The 13,854-nt window shown below is 41.5% G+C and overlaps 1 protein-coding gene across 3 annotated transcripts in view; it reads right to left on the reverse strand.

Annotated features, from left to right (window-relative positions):
* Positions 1–13,854, reverse strand: part of bcas3 (BCAS3 microtubule associated cell migration factor) — a 323,439-nt gene that overhangs the window by 136,072 nt on the left and 173,513 nt on the right. Inside the window, exon 24 of one of the 3 annotated variants that reach the window (XM_085479044.1) lies at positions 9,861–12,454. The exons of the other annotated variants lie outside the window; for them this stretch is intronic. Within the exon in view, the coding sequence (XP_085335170.1) occupies positions 12,444–12,454 (11 nt within the window). The 3' untranslated portion in view covers positions 9,861–12,443. Of the gene's footprint in view, positions 1–9,860; positions 12,455–13,854 lie in introns of those variants that run through there. 3 annotated transcript variants of the gene reach the window in all.

The raw sequence follows: 13,854 nt of genomic DNA on the forward strand, positions 1-13,854 counted from the left end.
GTTTGTAAGAGTGCACACTCAGAACATCAGGTATTTAACCACATTAGGACATTAGTAATTACATCACCTGAAACAGTTACAGACATGGCACTTAAACACAGTGATTTCAGGATTTACTTGTTAGACCACCAAGCATGTTCTGTAGTTAAATGGTTTGCTCAGTTACTCGGAACAATGTGTAATTCTGACTGACTTTGACGGACACATTTGAAAGCTGGACACAAATATCTACTTGTGTAAAAGTGCCTGTAGTATAATGTAAATACACTGAAGTGTGCTGACGTCAGCGCGCGATTATTCTTCAAAACGAGTTTCACAGCAGCAGTGAGTGCACATTGGTCCCACGTCTCTCGTAGACGGTGAGATGCGATGACTATGAAGGGTAGAGCGCGTCACATTTGCATCAGTTTTCATCAAAAAACCACCGTTTTTCCACAAGATGTACAGCGTCTGTACTGTGAGACGCCAGGTTATCACAATACTGACAGAGACGACTCACAAAACTCATCACACATAGATTCTTCTCAGAGTGCTGCTTCACATGGAAATGCACAGTTAGTGTTGTGAAGGGACAGATTTCATCCAGACACATAATCAGTCCATGAAGCGAATCCTAACCTAGTACCTTAAACATAATGGTTCGTATGCAGGACTTTTCTGCTCTACCCGAGCACTCAAAGTGCTTTATACAACTTCATTCACCCATTCATGCAAGCACCTTTTTTCTATGCTTTTCCTAAGTAACTGCTTCCTATCCAACATTCACACTCGATGGGTCCATCACAGAACAACTTAGGTTAGTATCTTGCCCATTGAGACTGGAGCAGGGATCAAACCACCAACCTTCCAATGAATACCAGACCTGCTTTTCCTCCTGAGCTGCAGCCGAACCAGAAGCAATCCTGAGTCTCCACACTCACGGCCTTTAAGTTTACCTGTGTTTGCTGTACTGCAGGCAGTGACTATAGGCCCAAAACAACATTCCTTGATGGGACTTCATTTTTTCACATAATAGTGTGTAATACCTTGATTGTGGTCTGCTTGTTTTATTTCATCAGATTAAATAAGAATTTTCTGAGAATCATTTAGAGAAGCAACAAGCTCGATCAAGTCATGTGTTCTTCACATCAGAAAAACAAATTTGAGTGAACATAAAACAATTCAAACAAAAGTTTTCCTAAATATTATAATCTAATATGTCTATGTGTTTTGGACTACATATTTAGCCGTACATAATACACCGGTTAGTACTGACACTAAATGTCAGTAAAGTTCTGAAAGGAATAACACATCTTTTTCTTCAAAGAAGGTTTAGTTAGAAGGGACAGAATATATATTAAATATCTCTTATAAGTACAGACCAAAAATAAATCACAGGTATCAGAAAAATGTTTTATTGTGCATTCGTATACTGAAATACTGAAAAGCACAGCTGAAAAGAACTTTCTTACAGATTAAGATTTTGTGTGCAGTAAGTTGTGCACAAAGTGAGTACTAATAGCAAGTCGGTCACTGTGCAAAGAGCACTTCAGACTTATTGTTACGTGGTGCAGTTAGAAAGTCACACAGCTAAAAATCATAAGCCATACTGGAGCTGGGTGATCTCCCCTTCATTAGCAGGTCTGCACCTTTTCTGTGGATGCTGCTATTCCAGAAACTGCACTTTTTTTCATTCTGTTCAATATATTTTTCTGTTTATCCAGAGGCTACTTTTAGCTTCTGGTTGGCCACCACAGCAGGTAGCGCTGCATGTTTGATGTGGCAGATTTTTATGCCACATGTCCTTCCTAATTCAATCCATAAGGGACTAAACTAAGTACCTGATTATTATCTTATTTTATCAGGTTAATGTGTAACCAACTAGGCTCTTGAGGAACTTTACAATATATAAAAATAGTACATATTTAGATTTCTATCCTATCAGGACTTCATGTATACCTGTTGCTTGTAGAGTCCTTATGTTGATATAAATAACAAACTTGACATCAAACAGATTTTTTTCTAAACCATCACTAGTTTTTTACTGATTTGAATTTTATTCCTATATGTACATGATGAAAGTGTCAGTATGTAAGTTATTGAACATGAAGTTCTTCCTCTTTCAGCACAGCTTAAATACATATGTACAACATCACACTGAGACTAACGATGATGAAAGGACATTTTAACCAAGTTAGGGCAGATAATCCTCTATGAGTGAGACACTTGCGCCTCACATGAACGGACAGAAAGAATCACTGTTACTTTTCCTTTTTTGTCATAAATAACATTTCTGAGAGGACACGGAAATGATTTCAAGTGATAACGAGACTTAACAAGAATTTTGTCTTGTTTTCTGCTCTCTCCTTGCCAACACCAGACCCCGTGATTCTAGTCTAGCTATTTAATTTGGATCTAAATGATGATTTGTGCTGTGTGTAAAAAGATCTGTGCTAAAAGATCAACTACAGTATGTCAGCAATATGCAGTAGACAGCCTGAATTCAAACAGAGAGGACCCATCCTACTGGTCTAATTTAATTGAGCAACAACTAAAACTGCTTCTTGGAACTTGCTGTGTCTAAAGTTTTAATGAAATTAAAATTCATTGCCATGTTAAATAGTATCCTACATAATGCTTACAATGTAGCAAAAGACAGTTACAGAATTTGTCAATGTATCATATTAGACTTTGTATTAAATTCCCTTCAGTTTTGCTACATCGTATTCTATGTAGCAAAACTTGCTACAAAGTTGCAGGGCAGCCTGGCTTTTCTCATTAAAAGTTAGACCTTGTCGCTCTTACATATGTTAATTGGTAAGGGGACTGGAGGAGTGCGAGCGGGCTTAGAGGGAAACCTGGACGATTAGAATTACACCTGTGTGTATGTGTGTGCGCTGTATAGTGACACACAGCTGGGGTTAGAGAGACTGATTCCAGGTAATATGAAGTGAAATTCAAATTGCAAAACAGAAACAGATTTTTTCAATATTTTGGTAGAAACCGTGTGTGTGTGTGTGTGTGTGTGTGTGTGTGCGTGTGCGTGTGTGCGTGTGTATTAAGGGTATAAGGGTTGCCCTTATGTTTTTAACTAAGGCCTAGTTTGGAGGCACACTGGTGCACACACACACGTGACATGACCCTGGCTGACGGCTGATGACTGAGGCCTCTTCAACAACACACTTCTGACCTTTAACCCCTCACCCCTCAGACCAGCCTCCATTACCTCACAATTACATCCTACAAATGGTTTTCCCTAGGAAGTGCGCACGTATGCTTGTGTGTGCTTGTGCGTCAGTGTTAGTCCTTCTTTTCATTTCTTTCTCTCCTTTTACCTTCTTTCTTCCTTCGTCCATGCCTTCGTTGATCCGTTTAGTTTTCACGGACTTTCTTTAACCATCTTGGTTCCTCCATTTTAATTCAATTTAATACACTTGTATTTGTATATAGCAAGACACATAGGTGCTTCTATGTCCACTATGCATCATCTTTTTCTGTTTAATTCCTTCTTCCATCTGTTTTTTTTTTTTGCTCTCTTGTTAAAATTCCTTTCATTCATACAGATTTTTTTAGGAATAAAATTTCTCTTTTTTTAATGTTTGACTACTTTCTGACCCAAATGTTCATATGAACAAATAAAACAGTATATTTCCATAAAATCAAAAACAATAATTTAGCCATACACATACATACACATATACATATATGGATCAATGTTGTCAAGTGAATGCATCCACATTTAGATTTTGGACAGATAATGTTTTCTTCAGAGACGAGAGCACCCCAGGATACTGATTTGGCCTGAACCCCCAGAGGTCATATGGTCTGACCTTTAGGAAGCAGTCAGCAGCAAGCCCACAGGGTTGCAGGTAGATTAATGCACACACACACACACACACACACACACACACACACACACACACACACACACACACACACACACACACACACACACACACACACACACACACAATGATATGACGAGTGACATGTCAGAGAGCAGCAGCATGTGCACATATGGATGGCTTGAGGGGAAATCAAGCTGTCGCCTCTCAATGAACTCTAACAAAAGGACTATTGAAAATAACAAGACGGGCTCTCACAGTGGCAGTTCAAGAAAAAAAAGTTTCCCTTTGTTAGTCATGGCAACTTCTCAGTGCCGTGCCATTCAAACACCAGATCCTCTCAGCGGTGCCAAACAGGTTTTACAAGGGTTCACTGCACTTTGAAGAGAAGACCACTGGGTGCAGGTATCAGAATACTAACATCCGACTTTGGCATCTTAGCCTGAAAACATTTCTGATGTTGCATATCGCAACAATGACGTTTGTTGCACATTACGATGCTTTAAAAAGAATACGGTTTCCTTTCAAACGTCTGTGCAGATGATTTTTACATCAGTACAACTACCCAGTGGTTATTCTTGGGTTTTACATAGCCATATAAAAGTCTTAAACTTGCTGGAGTGTATGCTTGCGCTCTTACATAGGAAGTGTCGGGGATCTGGCTTGGGTTCAGTGCACTTTATACTCCTACCACAATGTTTATTATTTCAATATTGGTCAAAGATTGGAATCCCATCCCTAAAACACGCATGGGTCTAATCATTTTCAAGTCCAACTGAGGTCTTGTACTGCCATCAAATGCACAAAACTGTCTGAGCAGGAAAGTTTTCAGGGAGGGGGATGCCCGATTGGAAACTCCGGCATCAGTCTGCCTTTATGTTGCATGATTGAGCTTCTTCGTTCTCTGCACTGCTTCCCATAAGATCTAACTTAAGGCCTTCATCCAGTTCCCAACACAGTTTTCCACTTAAAGGCCACTTTTGAGTTGAGTCTGTGCACTACCTAAAGATGCAATTTCAACTTTTTAGGCACTAAAAGGTACTGGTAACACAATACCCTCATCAGGATTTTCAAGTACAAGCTCAAGTACAAGCGGCGCGCGTGTGTGTGTGCACGGCTTTATGTCTGACCAATGCTATAGACGGATGGGATCATCAATTCTTATTTAAGGCCATTTCATTTCATATGACACCCTCTTATTACAATAAATTGACTGGTCATAGCCGTTTTGCAACGGATGTCGAGTTGGTGTGTAATTTCCCAGTGGCTCAATTTAAGATAATGGTATATTGTAAGAAGCAGAAAGAAACATAACCTTTTTGCCTCAGCAGCGTTCAAACATTCAGTTAGGCATGATATATGGGCTGAAAACATTGACAATATCAGAATTTTCAAAAGTGGTGGAGAGAAAATAAACAGTGGGGACATGAGAGAGGGTGAAGGAGCACACACAAATATCAATAAACACTCCTCTTCCGTCTCGGAAGCTTCCTGCTTTATTTGATTAGGCCGAAGATGGAGGGAGGGTTGGGGGAGAAAAAACAGCAGTCATGCTCTTTTGCTTTTCTTCCTCCTTTCCCTTCCTTCACAATCTCTAGCCTCTCCTTAATGGGAATGGGAAGTTTGGGAAGTGGAGGAGAGGGGTGGGCTGCAGCTAGCCTCAGCCTAACCTCCCCCATCTGGACCGGAGGGGAGGGGGCAACTTGCCAGCCTCTAGGCTACTCCCCAACCCTTCCCAGCTGTTGGCTGTTCAGGGGCAGAGCCCAACCCCCTCCCCACCCACCACCCCCAAGTGTGTGTTTTTGGTGGGCTTGAGAAAGCATTTTTTCATAAACAATTGCCATATCCTCCACCAGCTGTTGACCCCATGGCTCCTGTCCCTGAGCAGAGCTTGGGAAGCAGGCAGAGTGGAATGGTTTTCATTTAGGAGACTCTGCTTTGCAGGGGAGACTTGCTAAAGGGTGCTTGGCCCCAGTACTGTTAGCACGCTAGCTATAATACACAGCCTAGATAGGTCATTGGTTGGGGGCACGAGATGTTAGCTGATAGTAGCCACAGTGACAGCACCTTGTGTTTTGAGGATCTAGCTGGGGGCTCAAGGTGCTTAGACTCAAGTGGCTTCAATATCTGTTTGGCAGAAACGATCTTACTAGAACTGATGCTAAAACTGATCCTTTTACTGTTGCATTCTTTAGCTTTTTGGTAACCTGGGGACAAAAACAAGCTGAAATTGAAATATTACAAATGTCCAGGAGTTTTTCTGTGACGCTGAGCAATGATTGCACTTTCTTTGCATGAAATCAGTAATTTTGTAAATTTTTTTTTGCTCTTCTGAGCTGCAGCAGCTTGAACGAGGATTCAAACTCTACACCACTGGTGTCAAACATAAGGCGCTCGGACCGGAAGGGGTACACTAAACAGTCCAGTCTGTAGAAAATATTATTTACCTGTAGTCTGGCTGTGTAGTTATAGCTCTTTCACAACAGTGTCTATTAAATTCTGTATTGGGAAAAAAAGGACATAAACCACATGCGTTCCTGAAACATTGGCTCAGTGTGGCCCAGAAGTCCCTCAAACTTTCACTTTAAAGATTTACCTGAAGATGCTGGTCGTCAATAATAATAATAATAATAATAATAATAATAATAATAATAATGGATTGGATTTATATAGCGCTTTTCAAGGCACCCAAAGCGCTTTACAATGCCACTATTCATTCACTCTCACATTCACACACTGGTGGAGGCAGCTACGGTTGTAGCCACAGCTGCCCTGGGGCAGACTGACAGAAGCGAGGCTGCCATATCGCACCATCGGCCCCTCTGGCCGACACCAGTAGGCAAGTAGGGTAAAGTGTCTTGCCCAAGGACACAACGACCAGGACAGAGAGCCCGGGGATCGAACCGGCGACCTTCCGGTTACAGATACGCTTCCCAACCCCCTGAGCCACGGTCGCCCCCAATAGGCTAGAATAGCAATCCCGGGGGTTTGCTACCGGGCCTCGAGAGACCATAATTTTTTTTTAATAATTGCGTGGAATGAGTCTTGCGTTGAATGTTTTTAACAGGCAAAAAATACTTCAATAAGTAAATGTTACATTTTTTTCGCTGATCCGAAAATTGATCCGATCTGTGACTTAAAACCGTGATCCGATCCGAACCGTGAGATTTTTGGTCCGTTGCACCACTAGTTTTCAATAATAAAAAGGTGAACTGAACTGACATCTTTCTAAAGGTTAATGATTGCCTGGCCAGAAAACAAAAATTCCTGCTGCCTGAAGGGGATCGACTCTATGTAGCAACTAACATAGCATACTATAAGAAAACCAAGTTCAGCTTTAGATATATGCTCATGCATCTACACTGGGAGTGCTCCCAGGAAACAACAACAAAAGAGGAAAAAAACCAAGCAAACAAAAACGCTGCACAGTGCAGAGTGCCAAACGGGAAACAACAAAATACGCCATCGCCGACAAACATCTACCACCTCCTACTGCCGTGTCCTAAAAGAGCCGTCCCATTGAACGCGTTGATGAAAAATGGATTGCATGCTTGCCAGTCAAGGTGAGTACAGGTGCCAATGCACTATGTATAAAATCAGATGGCATGTTTGTGCTGATGCAGTATGTATGAGGCGGCTGGGCCTCATGCAACATTCAGCACGCTGGGGAGGCCGTAGGTGAGGCCAGCACAGCCTGCAGCCAAAGACGTCCGCACCTCCGAGTGCGTATGTGTGAGCTCAAACTGAGCTTTGTCACAGCTGGCTGGTGGATCCACACATTTAGAAACACAACTGCGATGAGACTCATGCAACTGCAAACACGCCTCAGCTCAGAGGGCCTGCATTACACAAAAAAGCTATTTTTCTACTTGTTTCATAAAACACATGCAAACGCACACAGGAACACACCCAGACAACATGCACACTTTGGCCTGGCAGACAGTCTTTGCTCGGGCATCGCATTTGAACTTTCACCTCAAGTGTCACACACACACACACACACACACACACACACACACACACACACGATCGCTTTCTTTGTACTGGTCTGCCTTGGAATTGCATGGTAATACTTCATTATGGCAGCACTGTAATTTAGGGGGAATGAGCACTTCAAACGAACGGCAACCCACACACAAGCACACAGACAGGGTTACTGTAAATGTGTGTAACCTAGAGTTCTGCTGGGATCAGAATCAGGGTTTTTTCCACAACATTCCCAGAACACTCCAAAATACACCCGGACAGTAATCAGAGGCACGCTGTGAGGTTATAATTGTTGGAGCTGATTACAAAGTGGAGAGTAATGATTCAAATTGGGAGAGGAGTGCAACACAGACTTGTACATAGCAAAATGTGAACTCGGGGACACAGGGTGTCAGCAGGGTTCACATTATTAAGCCTGCCTATAGTAAAGTTACGCTGGAATAAATTACGCTTGGTGGCTCTTTGAACTTTGCAAAGATGGACCTTCTTCCTTGCCTGCAAATCACTTGACTGTGGTGTGACGTTCTTCTGTGAGATTCACATGAAAAGTTTAGCTTTCAGCTTGTTAAGACAAATAAACCAAATGCTGTTCAGGCAGGTAGCTGTATGTACATCCAAGTATTTAAGAAGGTGACACAGTTTGGTTACTTTTGTCTTTACGTGTGGTTACATTCGATTTTGTAAGTGAATCGTTCAAGGTGTGATTGATAAGCACAGGTAACAAAATTATCACATTACTTTTAAATAGTCTCTGCTGTTGGCATACAAGCAGTGCGTCTGTTTCTTCGATGACATGTTGACATATTTAATGACATATTGAGGAGACAAAAGGTCTGGAGTTGATTCCAAATGCAGAACTTATTAGTGAGCGCTGAAATTTTAGGAGAGACAGAAATCAACAATTAAGTGGAATCTTACAAAGAAAGGAACGTGCTGTTGAGCTCGACGACACAAAAATGACAACTGAAGAAAGCTAAAGTGAATTCTTTCCTTGGTAAAGAAAAATCCCCTCACAGGATCGAGCCATTTCACGAATACTCACGCAGGCTTGTTGTGGTCAAACTCTACAATCAAGCAATGCCTTCATACGTGTAAATACAGAGCGTTTATGCCAAGGGTTTACATGCAAACCACTGGTAACAATCAAGAAGAGAAGGGCCAGATTACAATACCGAAAAAATCTAGAAAAAGAAGGACTTAACATAATCAATCAAACATGGTGGAGATGTATGGCTGCCAGTGGAACCAGTACACTAGCAATTGTCCCAAGCGGATAGGATGTCACATTGCAGTAATGATAAATACTCCCCCAAAATATAGGGGTAAATGCAAATCTGGAGCTTCTCAAGGCACAGAAAGGAGTCACTTAAGAGACCACAGTCCTAATTAGCATGCTTACTTTTCCCAATACAAATCTGAGGGCAGAGGACCCACAAACAAGCAGTAACTGAACGTGGCTCCATTAAAGCCCTGGCAAAGCATCTTTAGGCAGGATACTTTGGTTATGTCACTCTCTCTGGATTCCACATAGTTGGCGAGAAAAACTTGCAGACTACTTAATACTTTTGGACTTATGAAAGCGCATATCACACATAAGCGTGCATGCATTTACAATTCTGCATGATAGTGTATGGATAAAAGAAATGTTCTACTTGGTTATTAAGGAAATGTGTCTATTTATTCATTTGGTTTAAGCAAAGATCCCCTTCATCCCCTTAATGTGCTTCTTATTTATGTTTATGTCTTGATGCAACTGTTCTTGTGATTTGGTGCAATATCAATAAGAAACCTCAGCCAGAAACAAGATCAAGGTGGGGCGGGGTCTGCCATGACCAGCTGAGGGGCGAGGAGAAAGAGGGAAAAGGAGAGTATAGGCACACACTATAGGAGAGAAGTGGTTTATAAAGGCATGTGGAGTGAAAGAGGTGAGAGAGAAGAAATACTCAGTGCATCACAGTGTATCACAAGCCTGACGGTTCAGGTTCACCTGCTCCAGCCCTAACTATCATCTTAATCACAAAGGAAACATAGAGAGGGCGTCTATGGCACTACAAGAACTTGTACAGAAGAATTTTAATTTGCAAATGAGGAGAAGCTAAAATGGGAGAAATATGATCTCTCTTTCTAGTTCTTGTCAGAACTTTCACCAGGTATCTGTACCTATGAATAACACATAACACACATGCACATAGACAGGACTTCAATTCACACTGTCTCAAACATGCTGCACAAGAGGTCTACGTAATGACAGGCTGTCCTCACAAATTCACTGTAATGTTCAAATGAGCTGGAATTGAGAATAAATGATGCAGTATGGGCATCTGTGTGAGACCGTGCACATCTCTAAAAACTCCCAGCCTAAAGCAAAACATGTACAAGTTTAATGATAATGCAATATGGAAACATTTACTGAAAATCACATGGATTACATAATGGATATTTACATGTGAAATAAGATTGGATACTTTGAATACACAAAAATACAACTTTAGGGACTCGTTATTACAGACAAGATAAATTTATTGGTTACTGAAACCAGCCGTCAACACATAATACTGAGGTGGTCCAGGATACAGTAATCCTGTTTGACACACGTGCACCACAACAACTGAAGGGTTAAACTGAAAGGTGAGAATCTTTCATCTCTCTCAGTTCAGAAAGAAAAGCTCTTCTTTTAGCTGGGCCAACACTGTAAGGCAATACCTGGTATCACAGCAGTGAAAGCAGTCTGGGTGAAAACTATCGAAACACTTTACATGGACACCATTAAATACATAAATAAAAACTAGTGAAGTGTTTTGGCTCCAGGTCACAACAGGCACTGTTATGATGCAGGAGCTCGACACCTGATGACAGGCTACGGCGGGAGCTTTTTTCCTGCTGGTTTGTTGAGAGTACAGCGACGTTCATAGTAGCGCACGGCAGAATTCTTATTACTCACCAAAGCAAATGTTCAGAAAAATGTCATCATGAGCTGCCAATGCAGACTATTTCCATTATCATCACCTAATAGGGAAGCACTCCTACAAGGTCATTTCTATAAAAAATTGTAATATCTGCTTATGCCAGACTGTATGGGCAGGAAACTCTGGATGAGTCTCATATTGTCGATTACTCTGCAGACACGAGTGCACTTGTGCACTTCCTCTCTCATTCTGTGACCCTTCTTTCCATCTCGTCCTAAGATGGACGTATAATATGTGCTTTATTCTCTGCCTAAAGGGCAAATGCTGTAGAGCGTGCGCTGAATATGTTTGTGCGAGTTCCTGTGCAGAAAAATTGAATCACAATAGATGCAGCTGAGCCCAATGTCCTGTGGTTCAGTCCCCAGTGAAAGCTGTGAGGACTGTGTAACTGCTCCACATGAGGCAGCTGATATTCGGAAACAGAATGAATGTATTTCATGTATATTTAATAGAACCTAAGAAATAATGTACTTGTTGGTGTTAAGTGTATAACATGTACTCTAAAAAAGCTCAATTATTTTAGGCCATATCATATTTTTCCCATTGTTAAAGCAAATGACCTCTCCATCACCTTTCTCGGGAGTTACACAAATTATAATATAATATAGAGATTTAGTAGCTACTTTATTAACTTTTCCTGCTTGTTAATGGTAACAAGAAGCTCTTTCAAAAAGTATATTAGGAGGCTGCAACTCAATTTATGCAGACTGGGTCAACAGGTTAAGCTACAGTTGGACCAAATGCTTGAATGGGCAAGAATCCTGCTCTGCTGTATGTTACACTCCATACATTTGGAGAAACTAGCTTCAATTTTAACTTTAGGACTCATTTCTTTAATAGTAAATGTTTAATTTGGGTGTGACATCTTTGTGATTTCTGACTCTGTGGAAGATTTTGTTTTTACGTGCCTTGTTTCAATTAATTATAGCACAAAGCCGGGTTCTCCCATACTCCTGTTTACAACAGAGTCTGTTGGGCAGCTCCAAACATCACCACCTAACATGCCCATTCATTTTTAAAATGTTGACCTGTACAGTTATAGGCTATAAATGGATGAGCGTCCCTTCTGAGTGGCTGAAGGAAAAAAGGAATTTTTCTGGAAGATGACCAACGAACTTTATTTGCCAACCTGACCTCAGACCCCTACAAGCAGCATGGTTAAAGTTGTGACTGGTGCACCATTGACACAACCCTTCTATTACAGGTTCCCGGCTGAAGCACCTGATGGATAGGAACAAAAGGAAAAATATAAATATGGCCTTGGTAAATTACTGTATTAAGTGGTATAAAGACTTTTTACAGGTACTAAGACAGTTTTTCTAATACATCTAATGATTTTATTTAAGCGACTTGGGTTCAGGATGGCTACTATCTATAAGGCCATAACAGAACAAAAACAAATGGTCACACAAACAGAAAGGCAGAAAAGTAGAAAGCTGTCCATCTTCCTTTCTTCCTCCTCCTCCTCCTCCAACTCCTCCTTCCGCCTGTCCTCTTCTCTCATACACCAATGATAAAACAATGGTTGGGTAGTGAAGAGAGGGGGAAAGGTGGAAGGATGGATGGATGGATGGATGGACAATGAAAATGATGCATGCTTGTGAGGAACAAAAGCAAAGCAAATCAATTGAACTGAGGTGACTGGCAGAGCGAGGACTTCTGTTTTTTAGGAATAACCTGCAGGAGACAAACAGGAAATAAAAACAAAAAAAGTTTGCCTTTAAATCTTTGCTGGTGAAATAGATGTCAAATTTTGATAGCATACTCGTTTTTCCTCAGGATGCATATCGAGGGTTGGAGGGTGGATGAGTGAGTAAAGCATGTAGTTAGTTTGAGTACATATAACCCCAAAGACCCCCGTTTGTCCTCAGCAGCTTCTCTTGTAGCCTAAAATGTTCGATGAGACGGAAACATTGTTTCAACTTTTCACCATTTGCACAGTTTATGACGGAGCTGGAGGAGTGCTGCACGGGATTGTTTTTTTAAATTCCAATTGTATAAATCTTAAAGGCCAAATTAAACGTGACTTTCTGCAGCATTATCAGCAAGCTCAGAGTAAAATGTAATTTGAACTGTGACCAACCAGAACAACAAAATGAAGATGAGATGTTTGTGTTCATATTAAACACACCGACCTGCCCAGCACAGAAAGGTTCGAGTGGACATCTGTTTGAGGGTCAAACACATTCTTTAGAGCAAATGAAACTGGTTCCCAGTTTAAAAAACAATCAAGTCTACCTTTAAAGAGCCCTTTGGCTTTTCTATGACAGCTTTTGGGGTTAGTAGTAAAGAATTTTTGGCTATGATAACGCTCACAGGTTGCCACTAGCATGGTTAAACCACTCTCGAGCAACGATATTGCCCACTTACTGATGCCGACCTTGGAACGGACTACATGCAACTAAACCGAGGTAAACTGTAATCAGCAAGGTGAGTAAAAAGATTAGTAATCACGGAGGAGTTTTGGCAGAGCTGCAGGCAACTGGAATGCAGCAGTGCTGACTGGGAAAACACAACCCCCTCATTTAGCCTGATGGAACTGTAAAGTAGCTAACACACGCAGGGGCAATTGTGGCTGTTTGTGTGTCACTATGTGTGCTTCATTAGCGTGCACCTTGGCGTTGTGTATTTCTTGTGCGTGAGTGTAATGGGTACCGTGTGCTTGCTGAGGTCTTGTTTGCCCATCTTAAGTCAATTAAAAGGAAATAAGGCGGCTCTGACCGGCCCGTGAACCAGCTCCCTCAGCTGAGAGCATGTCTGCACAAAAAATACACACACACACACACACACACACACACACACAGGCTAACACAGGGAGGCTGATAATGCTCCACTACTGGCAATCGACCCTGTGCCCTGCTGTGTGAGAAACAATGGCTCTGAGACTGGGTGAGCACGTATATGTGCACACACGTGTGTGTTTGTGAGCGCCTGTGTGCGTGGCTGCTTGTGTGTGCAAGTTTGCGTTAAGTACGGCATGTCTGACAAGGCTTCAGAGGGAAACAGTTTAAGACAATATTAGACACAAACGCTGAACACACATGCACACATTCCTGCTCTTTCAACAGAGAGCCAAA

Source organism: Copadichromis virginalis, linkage group LG14, assembly GCF_057382275.1.
Source record: "Copadichromis virginalis isolate Kocher_CV1m ecotype Utaka linkage group LG14, C_Virginalis_male_GT1.1, whole genome shotgun sequence".
Classification (NCBI taxonomy): domain Eukaryota; kingdom Metazoa; phylum Chordata; class Actinopteri; order Cichliformes; family Cichlidae; genus Copadichromis; species Copadichromis virginalis.